The 17,763-nt window shown below is 40.4% G+C and overlaps 1 protein-coding gene across 5 annotated transcripts in view; it reads left to right on the top strand.

Moving 5' to 3' along the window:
• LOC124130999 (potassium voltage-gated channel subfamily H member 6-like) overlaps nt 1-17,763 on the top strand; it is a 252,621-nt gene that overhangs the window by 168,606 nt on the left and 66,252 nt on the right. For all 5 annotated transcript variants that reach the window (XM_046494058.2, XM_046494057.2, XM_046494059.2 and 2 more), the window contains one exon: nt 4,023-4,243. In XM_046494058.2, the coding sequence (XP_046350014.2) occupies nt 4,023-4,243 (221 nt within the window). The remainder of the gene's footprint in view (nt 1-4,022; nt 4,244-17,763) is intronic.

Genomic DNA, 17,763 nt, shown 5'->3' with positions numbered 1-17,763 from the left:
ACCAGTTCAAATCATACAAATCAGAATGTTTTGGGATGAATTTTAAAAACGATCAATTTTGTATGGATGAGTACGGTAGTGGAAACAATTATGGTGGCAACTCGGCTATTCATTGGTCGTGATGATAGATTTAAATTGTGAGTTGTTTGTCAATCTAGGGGGCATGGGTGGCCCAGTCGTCTAAGGCGCCGCGATTCGCTGTGCAGAGTTGCGTCCCTTGGGCACGCCAGAAACCTATGATTGTGGGTTCGAATCCTGGTTCGCCCCGATTATGTTTCTAGGTTTGTCAGCACCATACCCGTGCTCTTGGGTTTCACTGAATTGGTAAACGTATTAGACCTGCATCACTTCGGGCTTTCCTCCCACATTAAGCTGACACGCCATGATATAACTGGTATACTGTTAAAAGCGGCGTTAAACCCAACTCACTCACTGTTTGTCAATGTAAACTTGGCGGTGCAGGTAAAAAAACTAATGCACATGCACTGTGATGCGCCATTTTAAAAATTAGGAGTGAATTTCACATGGCGCTTGACTTTCCCAACCACTGTATTCATAAGCATGACTATAGGTGTTTTCGTTAATTCATTTACAAATAATTCATTCGTATGCAAGTGCTTAGTGTTGGATATCATTAATTTAAGTTGAATCATATAGATTGCATTTTTCGGTTTGATGGAGAACTCAAGTAGTACAGGCTGAAACACAGTAAAGGTATCCCACAATTCTCAAAACTATTTTCTCACATGGTTATTTACGTCTAACTATATTCTTTTTTTCAGTGTATAGGTGCCAAATGTTTCGTTTGATATTAAGCAGAAATAAACTACAGGTATTGTTGGAAATGACTTGTTTCGAATCATCCGTACACAAAATTGATTGTTTCAAGCTTTGCTGTGGACTGAAGAAAAACAAATGTTTCAATCAATATTCCGCTCTTGAAGCATTTTGATGTTTCGAAGACATATAAAGAATAAATAAGATTTAAGATCCTCAACAATAATAACATGTAATGGATGGTCTGACTTGTGATTAATTGATTCTGTGTTATTTGATTGTCAGGGTACTGGTAGATTTGAATGGATCAGTCGTCAGAAATAGAGGAAAATTTGTCACGTCAGAAATTACAGAACTAATTAGCGGTAATGATGGATTCCGGATCGTCTCCAATGGTTACGAGCCACATAAACACAATAATTTTACCGACTTATCATGGAGGGGTTTGCACATAGTTAATAAATCATATGAAGGACTATTTCTGTCGTCATTTAGGAATTATTCAGTCAGAGCAACTTGTTATTGATACAGGAATTGTGGAGTCAAACAAGTCCTCTGTCAAGATTGGTCTCATAATATTGATTATGCTAATCTCCTAAAGACTGCTTTTCACAAGTGACATAAAGTGTTACGAGGAACAAATAAACCTTCAGCTGATGAGTTGGGATTAGGAATGCCTTTTTGTTGACAGTCTTGTGACAGTGGAATGGTACCTGGTCACATGGAGCAGTTCACCTTGTTATCACCTTGTTGGGATGTTATTGTCATATCCTCCCAAACGTTGGTTATGCAACCATAACAGACAGCTTGAGGAAAATTTTGTGCAATATTGCCATGGACATTTTGATGTTGGGAGAACTCATGTCATGGGTCTTCATTGACAAGGGAGACCTTTTTTCAATTCAGATGTTTGGTGAAAGTGACATGCTTCAGTTTATCTGTTTTACACGAAGGGAAATACTCTTTCATGCTGTTCCTATGCTGTTTCATACAAGAGGATCAGGACCATGTTAAAAGCAACAAGTTGAGACATTTTGATCTTTTCTGGTACTTTTCGATGTTGCTTAAAAGACACAGGAGATTGTGGTTATGTTTTTCAACCTTCAAATGACGATTCTCAGTGTGTTGCGAACAGTTTTTGGCAAAGTTAGGAACTCTTGTCCCGATGTTGGAATGTTCAAATGAAGGAAAGGTGTTTAGCAGCAAGGAGCATCCATTAAGGAAATTAGGAGCCATTACGAGATGATATGTCAGAACATTTTATGTGGGATTTTAAAGTAGTTTATTATGGGATGTTTTGACAAGCTCTTCCCATTAACATAAAGACTTCAACAAGATTGGATGTACTGGTATCATTTGGAAGAGAAACTTCTGATTGTACTCTTTAGACGAAATGTCTTGAATTTTTAGTTTTATGAAATTTGGAGTAATAGCCTTTTGCAAGGAATTCAACATTGGAATGTATCATTGGATAGTGTATAGATCGTCCTTGTCTTTAGGAGGGAAAATGATCTCTGAATTATGAAGAAAGAGACACAGAGAAATGTGTTTTGTTCCAGCATATAGGTATAAAGCATAGTTGTGTACTTTAGCTTTTGTCATCGTTGGAGTAACCTACGGTGTGTTCCCCTTCTCGGAGATACAATTTGTCTAACTGGAGAAAGCTGTGTAGTGACACAGGATTATATTATATTGATGTCTTGCTTTCAAACAAGAGGGAATTGGTATTATCGACTTGTTCTGTTTGCAGACAGTGTCAGTTCAATTGTCACGGTTGACTTAGTCTAACAAAACAGATTAAAATTTAAACGGGGCAGTGTTGTGCCAGAGAGGTGGCACATCCATCTGTAAGAAAGTTGACGGAAGAGTTGTGATATAGCGTGTTGCTTGTAAAAGGTACACAATGCATAGAGGATCGGACGAACAGTCTTTCATGGAACGATTCTTTGGCTTTGTAGCCACGGCAACGCAAAGAATTATGGGTAAATAATGTGTGTTTTGTCATGTTACTCTGACCTAAAACATAATTGAGTGATTTCTCCGACTTAAACCATGTTATGGTTCACATGTAATTTCTCTATAATTATGTTTAATGATCTTCAGCTGTGTCTGTTCTATTTGCACATAATGCATGTTTGGAATGGCCAGTGATTTCCTGGCTCATAATCAAGTGCAAGAATAGTGTGTTGTCATCATAATAGTTTGACTGTTTGAGATGTCCCTATTACAAACTGATGTGATATGTTAAGTACGTCTCTTGCCTGTAGGCGACCCGTGAAGACCTGGGGTAGAATGGTCTTCAGCAATCCATGCTTGCTTGTCGTAAGAGGTGACTAACAGGATCGGGTGGTCAGGCTCGCTGACTTGGTTGATGAATGTCATCATATCCCAATTGTGTGGATCGATGCTCATGACATCAATCACTGGATTGTCTTGATTATTTACAGACCCCCATCATATGTCTGGAATATTGCAGAGTGCGGTGTTAAACAACAAATAAACAAACAAAACAAAACAAACTTGCCTGTAGGTCAACAGCAATAAGATGTCACGTATTAGATGCCAATATAGAAGTTCTTCTTGTGAAAGGAGTGAAATGGTCAAAAAGGCATTGTGAAACAATAAGATGAAAATCCTTTTACTGTTTGAGAGGATAATGAATTGAAACTGTCAGTGAAAAGAAAATATACACCCATGTTTGATGGTGGTTAAAAATGAAACAAACAAGAATTGGTTATTCAATGGTGATTAAGTTTATACAGGTATCATGGTTGTGTTTTGAACCTCAATTTGCAGTGTTTCAGCAACTGTTTTCAGCCTTGTATCTTTTTGATAATCTAAGTTTCATATGTATACAGTAAACTACGTCTATAACGAACATGCTTATGATGAACTAGCGGAAATAACAAACTGTGTATTTGGTCCCAGCCATTTGTTGTATATGTGCTGTATTTATGTTTATAATGAATTGTGGTTACAATGAACTAAAATTAGTGGTCCCTTTGAGTTTGTTATAATCGTAGTCGGCTGTACATTCTTTTGCGCAGCATTTGACTTGTTCACATGATTCAGATGGTCACAATTCATGTCAAACGTGAAACTAATGCTCTTGTACTTAGTTTTCTGTCCAGGTTGTCACGAGAGTTCTCATTGAGCTGGCATCAGGCAAGGTCATCCGCCTTCTGTGAAATTAGGCAAGTACGTGTATTCCTGTCTCATCTCCTTCCAACTGATTCTGTTCTCAGGGCCCACAGTGAACCATGTGAAGGCCAACTTCATGAACCAAGCTTCAAGTGATTCCGAGCTGGCCAAACATCGAATGAAACCATTTGTGGATAGCCATAGCAATTTGACAGATGGAATAAAAAGTGAGAGTAAGGATGGGATGTTGTCATCAGCAGCCAAGGGCATCTTGTTGCCGGGCGTGGCCAACATGAAGCAGAATGTCTCCGAGAAAGTCGCTCAGGTAAGCTTTTATTTTTATCTGTGTCATTGTTTAGAAATCTCTTGTCTTTGTTGATTGTTTAATTGTTGATTGTGCTGGAGATCCTATACACAATCGTATGACATCCCTTGATGGGACAATCTACCCTGGGATCCAGCATTCTTCAAGGTACCTTGAACACATTGTGTGTTGAACTGGTTACACTCAAAACATCTGTGTGCTAACCTGTAAAAAATGAAACCAATTAAGTTCATATTCACCATGTATTGTATTTACACCTGACTGGTTTTGTTGTCCTGCATTATTCATGTTGATGCTGTCTCGACCAATCGTGCACCTTGTCAAGTTAATTACATTGAAGATACACACAAGGCGCTATGGAGATCAACATCACTTTTGAAATATGCAGATATTTGTTCATTTAATCTTGATTTTTATCAGTGTTAAGAAGGCCACAAGAATATATCATGTTGATAACCAGTAGTAGGTACATTGAACATGAACATTTTAGATATAATAATTTTTCCTTGTTGCTTCTTAATACAAATGGGGGCACGGGTGGCCAAGTCGTCTAAAGCCCCGGGATTCGCTGTGCAGAGTTGCGTCCCTTGGACACACCAGAAACCTATGATTGTGGGTTCGAATCCCGGTTCGCCCCGAATTATGTTTCTAGGTTTGTCAGCACCATACCCGTGCTCATGGGTTTCACCAATGTTAAGCAATTTTTTTTAAATATCAGTATGTCAGTCTGTATAAACTTTTGGGGTTTGTAAGGAATAGTGAGTGAGTGAGTGAGTTGGGTTTAACGCCGCTTTTAACAGTATTCCAGTTATATCACGGCGTGTCAGCTTAATGTGGGAGGAAAGCCCGAAGTGATGCAGGGCTTAGACGTTTAACACTTCGTTGAAACCCACGAGCACGGGTATGGTGCTGGCAAACCTAGAAACATAATCGGGGCGAACCAGGATTCGAACCCACAATCATAGGTTTCTGGCGTGCCCAAGAGACGCAACTCTGCACAGCGAATCGCGGCGCCTTAGACGACTGGGCCACCCACCCGTGCCCCCTTGTTAGGAATAACCATTGGTTGGGGATGGATCTGGTTTCCAGTCCTAGCTTCTCTTCCTTACTGGTGAGACTGCCTCCGTGGTCTTGTGGTCGAGCATCCACCCGGAGAGCTGAAGGTCCGGGTTGGATCCCCGGCCACGTCATACCAAAAGACGTTAAAAGATGGTATTTGTTGTTACCCTGCCTGGCGCACAGCATTAAGGGGCTAAAACAAGGACTGACTTTGTCTGAGTGGGGTATTCATGTTAAACTGCGGCATGGTATCCCAGTGTGCTATCACTATAAATCATTATAAGTCCAGACTACCCACGCATACACACACACATACATGCACGTCGCTATATAAGTGCAATAATTATCTTGGCCATGATGTTAAACCCCATTTCACCTCACCTCACCTCATTACCGGTGAAGTCATCCCTGAAACCCAGATGTTCCTCCTTCACACCTGGGTTGTGTCCCATTCAGTCACTACGACTCTTAATACATGCTCATGTGATATATATATATATACTATTTCCCCTGGGAGACAAAACAGGTGGTGAAATACAAGATCGGTATGCCCTGCTCATGTGATGTGTTCTGTGATCATGGTGTTTTTTCATCATAATCTTAAAAAGAATCATAAAGTCTTTTCTTTGAAGATTTTAAGTTCACAGGTGTGTTTTTTTTTTAAGCTGAACATGCACGCCAAGTTTTTTTAATGTTTTTAATTTCTTTGGTATTAAAGCAAATTGGACTTGGCATTTGTGCTCTTAACTCTAGTTTTTATATGAGGATTGGTTATGTCATATTCAGATCAGTAATGTAGAGCAGTTTCTAAGTGACAGAAAATTGAGTTGCTATTTTCTTTATCATTCAAAACAGGCCTCCACAGTAGATATCACTCGAGTGAAATTAAGGATCTCTCCTAAGAGATATCACATCATAATGCTTTGCAGACCTTTGTGACATCAACGGTTACCATGACATCACAATCAAATGACATCATTAATCACTCTGGCACTGAAGCTGGTTAGCTCCGCTTATGAATGATGTTGGATGATAAACAGAATCTCTCCCTCGTGTCGTTTGATATCAAATGTATTATAAGACACTGGGTGAGATTCTCTATTTGTTACCCTGGATATGCATTAAGATGGCAATAAGCTACCCTGTCTCGAAAAGTGCTTTGTTATTTACACAGTAACAATAAATCTGTAAAGCCATACACTTTAATCATGATTATTATTAATTTCTAATTATCTCTTATTGTACATCATCGCGGTTATTTCTATTTGAAGTATATTCTGCTCAGTGTCCCATTGATAGCTCAACAGTTAGATGTAGATTGTGGTCTGTCTCCCATACCCTAGGGAATAAATTAAAATTGAATCCAACTCAAGTCTAGACTGCCTCAGCTATTAGAAATTAAGCATTGCTCAGGGCTATATTTAGATTTTACTTTTTATTTTGTAGATATTTATTTTTAGATAAGAGAATTTTTTTTATTTCTGGGACTAAGTATCAGTCTAGCATTCTTGTTGGGTGAAAGTAATTTACAATAGGAGGGTTGGCCTATCCATTATGAACATCACATTTTTTATGATGATTTTAATCACACATATTTCATTGCCATCATCACTATCTTCATCTTAAAAAAATCACCAACATCATCATCATCATCATCATCATCATTGCTGACATTGTGCTTCCCCTTGATGTGATTAGTTCTTAAATGACATGTTGATTCAAGTCTCAGCTTATCCGGAATCATGACACTTAAGAAGCGATTTGTCTCCTCTCTCCGTATTAGTCCAGAAGACTTGCAGTTTGTCCTGCTTTTCTCTGGCTTGCTCTGTGGTCAGATGGCAAGAAGAACGTTCATATTACAGTTTGACGTCTATTTTCATCAAAAACTGATGGCATATTACCAAAACACTCGCTCACTTAATTGATACTGTTTCTCTGGAATCATGAGTGTTGGCTTTTAACCTGCTTCATAATCTGCAAGACTGGCCAATCTCACCCACTCTTCAACATCCTTCTGATCGAGTTTTGTCCCACGATTAATTTTCTGTCTCAAGAATAAAGACAAATTGCTATTAATCTGGTTTCATGGTAATGGATTGAAGGATTGATGGGAGCTTGGCGTCCACGCCAGACAAATTAGGCAGCGCATGTTTTGACTTATCACGCAATGTGTGCATGATTAAAGGTATGATTGAATTCCTAACAGAAATATCCTTTTTCTTAAGAAGTTAATAGGAAATGAAAAAAATTATGATGTCAGAATTTTCCCATCATTGTATTCATAAGTGAGATTGTATTTATCATACAACTTTGAGTCTCATAGTTATGAAAATAGGATGTCCTTGGGCTTACGTTTGTGAATTTATAAGGGTGGTGTTTTAATATGTAGTGGTGTTTTTACAAATATTAATACATTTTACAAAATGTAACAATTGTATACAAAATTTAGAAATATTTCATGTGGTGCCAATAACATACATTTAAAAGTATTGTCAGGGAGGTTGACACCAAAAGTTAAAGCAACAAACCCATTGTATGATGTCAACTATGTCATAAGCATGAGACTTGTCATATAAATAGTTCAGGGGCCCGTTCCACAAAGCGATCGTAGCACTAAGACAATCGTAACTCCCATACTTTAACATAGACTTACGACAATCGAAGCGCTACAATCGCTTTGTGGAACGGGACCCTGCATTGTAGCCGAGTCTTCTAGCCAGTTATGAAAGTCACTATTTACAAAAATAGTTCTGCTACAAGAGGTACTTTGTACAATATGTAGGTCTGCTCTGTAGCCACAACATCTAGCCCGCTACAAGAGGCACTTTGTGCTATATGTAGGTCTGCCTTGTAGGCAAGAATTCTAGCCTGCTACAAGAGGCACTTTATACAATATGTAGGTCTGCATTGTAGGCAAGAAATCTAACCCGCTACAAGAGGAAGTGTCTGCAATAGAACCGGTAACTCTGCAATAGAGAAATCAAGCATAAAGATGGCAGTATTTATAGTCAGACAGTTCTGCTGGGAATTAGAAATATTGTGAGGATCATTTTGATGTTAACTCCTATAAAAAACACACATTTTGTCCAAAATTCTTAAGTTTGTGTGAGGTTCATATATTCTTAGCTATATAGGTATTCTAATGTTCAATAGTGTCATATCAAGTCACACATACAAAGCTTTTAAATATGTATGATATCCTGAACTGGGATATCCAATTTGGGAATTGTTACAAACATTTACTGCAGACTTAGGCGGCATATCAGGCGCTGTGAATGCCTGAATAATCCCTCAGATTGATATAGATTTTAACTTGTTCTGTCATATGGATTTCCTTTCAGAAATTGACAGTTGAAAAGTCCTGTATCTTGATGATAGTGCTTTTTGCCACAAACACTTAGTGTAGATGAGTTGGCCATTGAAGATGTAAACAGTGAGTGAACGAGTCAGGTTGTATGCTGCTTTTGGCAATATTACCGTCATTTCACTGTGGGTGGATACCTAAAATGAGTTTATACCCATGAATCTGGAGAATCAAACCCTGGTCTTGTAGTGATGAGTCAGTGCTTTACCCATGAGGCTACCCACAGCCCAGTCAGTGCTTTACCCATGAGGCTACCCACCACCCGGTCAGTGCTTTACCCATGAGGCTACCCACTGCCCAGTCAGTGCTTTACCCATGAGGCTACCCACCGCCCGGTCAGTGCTTTACCCATGAGGCTACCCACCGCCCGGTCAGTGCTTTACCCATGAGGCTACCCACCGCCCGGTCAGTGCTTTACCCATGAGGCTACCCACCGCCCGGTCAGTGCTTTTACCCATGAGGCTACCCACCGCCGGGGTAGTGCTTTACCCATGAGGCTACCCACCACCGGGGTAGTGCTTTACCCATGAGGCTACCCACCGCCGGGGTAGTGCTTTACCCATGAGGCTACCCACCACCCGGTCAGTGCTTTACCCATGAGGCTACCCACCGCCCAGTCAGTGCTTTACCCATGAGGCTACCCATCGCCCGGTCAGTGCTTTTACCCATGAGGCTACCCACCGCCGGGGTAGTGCTTTACCCATGAGGCTACCCACCGCCCGGTCAGTGCTTTTACCCATGAGGCTACCCACCGCCGGGGTAGTGCTTTACCCATGAGGCTACCCACCACCAGGTCAGTGCTTTTACCCATGAGGCTAACCACCACCCGGTCATATAAATAACAAGACTGCAGTGCTGTATGTTACGTCGTCACAAAGTTATTGGGGTGTGGGGTCTATATATATAGGAAGAAAAAGTGAATATCATTCTGTTTATCTTGTGACTGATCGCTATAAAGTATATCTCACACTTCATCATTCTTGACAGTTAATTACTCTTCAAACGAAACTTAATAATGTTGAAGTTTCAACCATTTGAATTTAAGGAAAGTGATGAATGTTATGAAAGAGAGTGTGTTTATGGAATAATAAGCATATGATTCTAACATGATCGCAGCTTTTTTTAGAAGGAGGCGGGCCTTTTACGATCACGGTTTAAGACACAACTTCCAGATAAATGAAATTAATCCATGAAACAATTTGCATTTGGTATTCAGGATATTTTATCACCAATTGCCTAACTTAGTATGCCCAATCACCTATGAAATAGAATTTCCTAAAAATGTGTAATATCATTAAGCAAGGACAGACATAATTAAGGAAATTTAGCCTTTTTGTGTCATTCAATAATTTGTCATCATTTTGATGTTAACATGAAGTTATGAGAATATCCCTATCAACACTTAAGTAGTATATTCTTGGAGGGATTTCAACAAAGGTTTGAAATAACTTTGGATGAAACACAATTTCGAAAGCTGTGTTCTTTATGGTTATTTCTGAAACATTTTGGGCCAAAGAGCCTTCAAGGTCATGGTTGAGGTCACTACTCCTTTGCAGTACTTGCTGATGTCATCATGGGGAGCCTGCCTCCATGGTCTAGTGGAAGAGCGTCCGCCCGGAGAGTGGAAGGTTCGGGGTTTGATATCCGCCCGCGTCATACCAAAAGACATTAAAAGATGGTACTTGTTGTTACACTGTCTGGCGCTCGGCTTTAAGGGGCTAAAACAAGGACTGCTGGGCTCGGAGTCAGTATACTATGTCTGAGTGGGGTATTCATGTTAAACTGCGGTATGGTATCTCGGTGGGCAAGCACTGTAAATCGGCATCAGTCAGGACTAGAACAAGCAGTCACATGTGCATGCACGTCGCTATATAAGTGAAATAATCTTGGATGCAACATTAAACCCAATTTCATCTCACCTCTGTTCTGGGTTTTTACCATCAGAATTTATGAAACCCAATTCTTCATCTTTCGTAAACAACCAAGATGGAAGCATTAAGCTCCATGAATCTAGCAGAGTATTATCTTGTCAACAACCTTAATCTTCCTAGTAGGATGTCAGCCAGGCAGAGCTCTGGCAAGAGAGCAGGGATGCAGGGATATGCCGGTAGTAATAATGGGTGTATGATATTGCCTTGTGGTATACGGCTTGTATACACCACCAGGGATCAGGGTAATCTAATAAACCAACAGGGGGATTGCTGTGTCTCTGATTCCTATCTCTGATTAATGAACTTATTAAACGAGATGAAAAGTGCATTATGTCTGGACAGACCTATAGGTGCCATATCTAAATATAGCGTCAGCCTTTGTGATGGTTCTGGGATCGGACTGAGTGCGCAAGGTGTGAGTCAACAATAAAATGAGTATTGAATGGTAACAATGGCTGCCAGATATGAATAGTAGGTGGACAGACATTTGGCCTGCCTGATTGTGTGTCATCATACACAGTTGACATGGATGGTTTCTTATGCTTACAGTCAGGCTTGACCATGGAACAATTGGTTATTAGTTTACTACACTAGGAATAGGCTTGTCCATAAGGGAAGGGCCTAAGGCTCTCAACTACACAAGGAATAGACATGTGTGTCAGGCTTGTCCATAAGGGAAGGGCCTGAGGCTCTCAACTACACAAGGAATAGACACGTGTGTCAGGCTTGGCCATAAGGGAAGGGCCTAAGGCTCTCAACTACACAAGGAATAGACATGTCCGTCAGGCTTGGCCATAAGGGAAGGGCCTAAGGCTCTCAACTACACAAGGAATAGACACGTCTGTCAGACTTGTCCGTAAGGAGAGGGCCTAAGGCTCTCAACTACACAAGAAATAGACATGTCTGTCAGACTTGTACATGATGGAAGGGCCTAAGGCTCTCAACTACACAAGGAATAGACACATCTGTCAGACTTGTCTATAAGGGAAGGGCCTAAGGCTCTCAACTACACAAGGAATAGACACGTGTGTCAGGCTTGGCCATAAGGGAAGGGCCTAAGGCTCTCAACTACACAAGGAATAGACACGTCTGTCAGATTTGTCCATAAGGAGAGGGCCTAAGGCTCTCAACTACACAAGGAATAGACACGTGTGTCAGGCTTGGCCATAAGGGAAGGGCCTAAGGCTCTCAACTACACAAGGAATAGACACGTGTGTCAGATTTGTCCATAAGGAGAGGGCCTAAGGCTCTCAACTACACAAGGAATAGACACGTGTGTCAGGCTTGGCCATAAGGGAAGGGCCTAAGGCTCTCAACTACATAAGAAATAGACATGTCTGTCAGACTTGTTCATAAGAGAAGGGCCTAAGGCTCTCAACTACACAAGGAATAAACACGTGGGTCAGGCTTGGCCATAAGGGAAGGGCCTAAGGATATCAACTACACAAGAAATAGACACGTGTGTCAGGCTTGTTCATAAGAGAAGGGCCTAAGGCTCTCAACTACATAAGAAATAGACATGTCTGTCAGACTTGTCCATAAGGGAAGGGCCTAAGGCTCTCAACTACACAAGGAATAGACACGTATGTCAGACTTGTCCATAAGGAGAGGGCCTAAGGCTATCAACTACACAAGGAATAGACACGTGTGTCAGGCTTGTCCATGAGGGAAGGGCCTAAGGCCCTCAACTAAATCAGAAATAGAACCGGCCCAGTCATGCTTGTCCATGAGGGAAGGGCCTAAGGCCCTCAACTTATTCAGAAATAGAACCGGCCCAGTCATGCTTGTCCATGAGGGAAGGGCCTAAGGCCCTCAACTTATTCAGAAATAGAACTGGCCCAGTCATGCTTGTCAATGAGGGAAGGGCCTAAGGCTCTCAACTAAATCAGAAATAGAACCGGCCCAGTCATGCTTGTCCATGAGGGAAGGGCCTAAGGCCCTCAACTAAATCATAAATAGAACTGGCCCAGTCATGCTTGTCCATGAGGGAAGGGCCTAAGGCTCTCAACTAAATCAGAAATAGAACCGGCCCACTCATGCTTGTCCATGAGGGAAGGGCCTAAGGCCCTCAACTAAATCAGAAATAGAACTGGCCCAGTGAGGCTTGTCCACAAGGAAAGGGCCTAAGGCTCTCAACTAAATCAGAAATAGAACCGGCCCAGTCATGCTTGTCCATGAGGGAAGGGCCTAAGGCCCTCAACTAAATCAGAAATAGAACTGGCCCAGTGAGGCTTGTCCATAAGTGAAGGGCCTAAGGCCCTCAACTAAATCAGAAATAGAACCGGCCCAGTCATGCTTGTCCATAAGGGAAGGGCCTAAGGCCCTCAACTAAATCAGAAATAGAACCGGCCCAGTGAGGCTTGTCCATTAGGGAAGGGCCCAAGACTCTCAACTAAATCAGAAATAGAACCGGCCCAATGAGGCTTGTCCATGGTGGAAGAGGAGTTGCTATGTAGAGATGGTCAATGAAATATTAATACAGTTGATTATTGATCATGCCATAAAACTTGAGTGATCGATGGTATCCTGTACATAACCAGTAGTAATGCAATCTGGGCCTGCAACTGCTTGAGAAGAAGCCATGTGTGCAAGAAGTGTGCGACATGGCAACGGATCACAGTTTTCTGGGCTGATAATGAAATAACGGCATGTTTTTCTATTGATGGAATCGTGTGCATCTGGACTGAAACTAGTCTCTTTATATAGGTTCCATGTGGCTGGAAGGTTGATCAAAGGAGTATGGTGGTGGTGGTTGTGCAGAAAATGTAGATTATGATTGTAAGTTGGTAGATTTTATCTTGCAAAAGGTGCTAAGGACCACCCGATCCATGACTGCTTAACTTTAGTGATATGAAAGATTTGGGTGGTTCTTAACCTTTTTTGAGTAGTATATCATTGAAACTAGACATTTTGTACCTTTGGCAATGGCATGTATTCCAGAGACAAAGGGTTTTAATACACACAAAATATTGCCTCCTGTATGCAGAAAAATTCAGAATGGATGCAACTAATTTTAACTGCAGGCACCAAGGGATGCAAAAAAGTATGGCTGTTTGATTCAAGTCATTATAGCCATGGTAGCGAGGATGTAAATTTTACTATCCATGTGGGATTTTCTTCACTCAGTTTCAGACAAGGGAAATTCCATCCATACTTTGAGTCTTCGCAGATACTTGACATTTTATGGTTGTTGGTACGTACAGCAGTCACACTGGGATCTCTTTGTAATGCCCATAGGAAAACCCATGGTGAGGAGAGTCCCAAGGCATGCAAATATATTGAACAATAAAAGTTAGGGATCATGAATATCTTTGGGGATATTTTTATGAAATTGTGCGCTAGGTCTACACTACAAAAAAATATACCCAAAAATATTCATTTTTTGGGTTCAGTATATCGAAAGGTCGTGGCATTCTTGGCAATGTCATAGATGACCACCATGGTGTACCATGGTATACCATAATAAGAAATGAAAGTGAAAGTTGCGCATGGTATACCATGGTAATACTGTAGTAATACCATGGTATTCCATGGTAAACTGTGGTGACCATGGTATACCATGTTAATACTGTAGTAATACCGTGGTATTCCATGGTAAACTGTGGTGACCATGGTATACCATGTTAATACCGTAGTAATACCGTGGTATTCCATGGTAAACTGTGGTGACCATGGTATACCATGTTAATACCGTAGTAATACCGTGGTATTCCATGGTAAACTGTGGTGACCATGGTATACCATGTTAATACTGTAGTAATACCGTGGTATTCAATGGTAAACTGTGGTGACCATGGTATACCATGGTTATACCGTAGTAATACTATGGTATTCCATGGTAAACTGTGGTGACCATGGTATACCATGGTAATACCGTAGTAATACCGTGGTATTCCATGGTAAACTGTGGTGACCGTGGTATACCATGGTAATACCGTAGTAATACCATGGTATTCCATGGTAAACTGGGGTGACCATGGTAATACCGTAGTAATACCATGGTATTCCATGGTAAACTGGGGTGACCATGGTAATACCGTAGTAATACCATGGTATTCCATGGTAAACTGGGGTGACCATGGTATACCGTAGTAATACCGTGGTATTCCATGGTAAACTGGGGTGACCATGGTATACCATGGTGTGCATTCCAGCTGGGTTGAGACATATTACAGTCAAGTCTTGTTAATCCGACACTCGTTAATCCGACAATCGGCTTAAACCGACACAAATGATGGAAACCGATAAAATAGACCCGTTAATCCGACAATCTCGCAGTCCGACTCCGACACACCTAATTTGCAAGAAATTGCTGAAATCACTCATTAATCAGTCTCGATAATCTTACAAAGTGATCAGCGTACCCCGTGGTCATCTGCACGCGAGTACACAGCCCCATGTTTTGATGCAAGACAAGTCCGCGAGTAGCTGCATATTTCAACGGCTGCAGAGATAAACTTTCTTAACAAAAAGGAATTACTGCTTTAAATAAACAAAACAGGATTAATCACAAGCCTAGATTGCCTCAATCTCATTAAAATCGGATACAAGTTCTCGCTACCGCTGAGGACATCCCATCGCAGGTCACGTCAGAACGACCTTTTGCAAACTTTGACGGCCCAATGAAATTACCAACAGTAAGTCGACATTAGCCACTAAGAAAGCAGTTTTCTTAAGCATTGCAACACAAGTGTCAAACTGGCAACTTCCATTCCAGACTTTGCTTTAAAAAAGTATTTTGAATCAGTCATAAAGTCTGTAACAGTAGTTTTGTGTTAAACTTTAGAGGTTGCATGATTAGAAAACATATTCTGCTAACAATGTAACACAACAGTATGAAGATTTCATTTTTCCTTTTATATTATGTGTTCGTATCATTATCTATCACTTAGTTGTCCAATTTTCGATCACGAACGTTAGTACTACCTTATTTTGTTTATCCGACATACTCGTTAATCCCACACAATCATATGCAACCAACAATGTCGGATTAACGGGACTTGACTGTATATGGTATGACAACAAGAATATCTCCCTCACTGATGGACATAGAATTTTGCAATAGCATGCAGAATTTGAATTCCTTGCATTTATAGACAAGCTTGTAATGGCCGAGTTAAATCAAGTTCCTGGCACAAGGGCACACTTAGAAATTATTTAGAAATTATGTGGATTCAGAAGTTAAAAAGGAGATTAAAAATCTTATTAGAAAGGAAGAAGTCAAACTGACTGGTAGCTGTCTCTCTCTGAAATGACATTCACCAAGTTCCAAGAGGGATCAACAGATTTCTTCTTGGCACACTTTTTTCTAAGGGCACACCTAAAAATCTTTTTAAACAAATAATCTTATCCCAATATGACACACCATATGCTAACAGTGCTCTCGAATACCTTGTTTGTGTTGAAGAATCATGAGTGATTGAGTGGGATCCTTTGTGACTTTTAGCAATATTTTATCGATTTCATGTTTGGGGACACCTAGATACCACTTTCTACATTGTACCTATATGTTGCATAACGAAGCAAGATGTTGGCATTGCTACCCACTCACAACAACTAAACTGAGGTATAACAGAAAGTATACACCCACGTTTGATGGTGGCTAAAAATTTATATAAACCAGAAATGTTTTTTACATGGTGATATATTTGATATGGGTATCATAGTTGTGTTCCTGTCCTTAAGTTTGCAGTGCTGTGGTGACTTGATTCCAGGTTGGTGATATTTTGATGTTTGTAATGTTTGGGTCAAATCCAATTTTCAAGTGTATACATTTTTACCCTTCAGTTTATATATGGCTGCAGCAGTCAACTTGTTTCTGCTATGTTTTATGCATCTTTCTTTTTTCTATCAGAAAATTACGATAAACCTGATCTTGATATGAGTGGGATGATGCGAGGAGTTAGATGTTTTATCGTGTTTTTGTAAAGTATGGAAGTAAAACATTATTTAAAAAAAAGGGGAGGATAAAGCAGTTATCTACCTGATAACAAAGTCATCTGTTAAACTCATTATGGCCATGATAGCAGATTATTTCAAGAACTATGAAAGTTTAAGAATCTGTTGAAATCTTGCTGATTCCTATAAGGACTATGGAAGTGAATACACAGTAGCAAAGAAGATTCTGTTCGCCAGGAAACCTGATTTTGAGATGATTAGATCAAGCCCAGGAGAATTTTAAGGTATGATAAGAGGTTTTTTGAGTAAGGGTAGTTGTCAGGAATCATGTTTTGCTCTCTACTAAAGAAAAACAGTGGTGTGGAGAGTATCGTTTCTGGGAATCCCAAATTGGTTAATTTCACATAGTGCGTCAAGTAATTAAACATGAAAGAGCAATTTTGAGCATTGCTGGAGTCGAAGAGGGAAAATTACTCCCCTCATGGGATACTGTGGCTCACAGAGGCTGTATTATCCTGGGGTAGTGGCCGAACGCAGCAGAGAATCACCAGGTAATTGGTGATAGTTATCACAATTTTGAGGAATTACTTAGCCAGCTCTTGAAGAGAACACTAGAAGTCTGTGCAGGATTGTTTGACGTAAGATCTCTGAAGCAGCGTATGTTCAACTTTGACTTTCGCTGTTATTACACTGTGGATTATTTAAGACCTGTGATTAGTTCCGTGCTTAGTGTTACCAAATTGCATTAGGTTACTTTGGCCATAGAGCAATGAATAGCCTTTGACTATATACTAATAAAGCATCAAGGCCAGTGCTGGTCAATATTTGGAGATCTTGTCAAGCAAGAGAAAACTTTTTGAGGTGGAAAAGAAATCTGCTTGGGATTTTTGTCTCATAAACAAAACAATTTTATACTTGATGAAATTTTGGAGAGAATGAAAGACAGGAGATCCCGGTAGTAAATTGAACATTTAATGGAGACAATATTTCTTTGACTGATGATTAGTAATAAATTTGCATACATGTATATTCCTTTTTCACTGTTGTGATTTTGCCAGAAAGTATATATAAATTTTGGTGTTTAATCAAGTATGTGCCCTGACCTAGCTTTGTACAAGTAGACCGCCTCCGTGGTCTTGTGGTAGAGCGTCCGCCCGGAGAGCGGAAGGTCCAGGGTTCAATCCCGGGCCGCGTCATACAAAAAGACGTTAAAAGATTGTACTTGTTGTTACCCTGTCTGGCGCTCGGCATTAAGGGGCTAAAACAAG

This window comes from Haliotis rufescens, unplaced genomic scaffold (genome assembly GCF_023055435.1).
Source record: "Haliotis rufescens isolate VD_foot unplaced genomic scaffold, xgHalRufe1.0.p SCAF_10, whole genome shotgun sequence".
Lineage (NCBI taxonomy): Eukaryota > Metazoa > Mollusca > Gastropoda > Lepetellida > Haliotidae > Haliotis > Haliotis rufescens.
The sequence above is the reverse complement of the archived record's forward strand: the minus strand, read 5'-3'. Positions and strand labels throughout refer to the sequence as shown.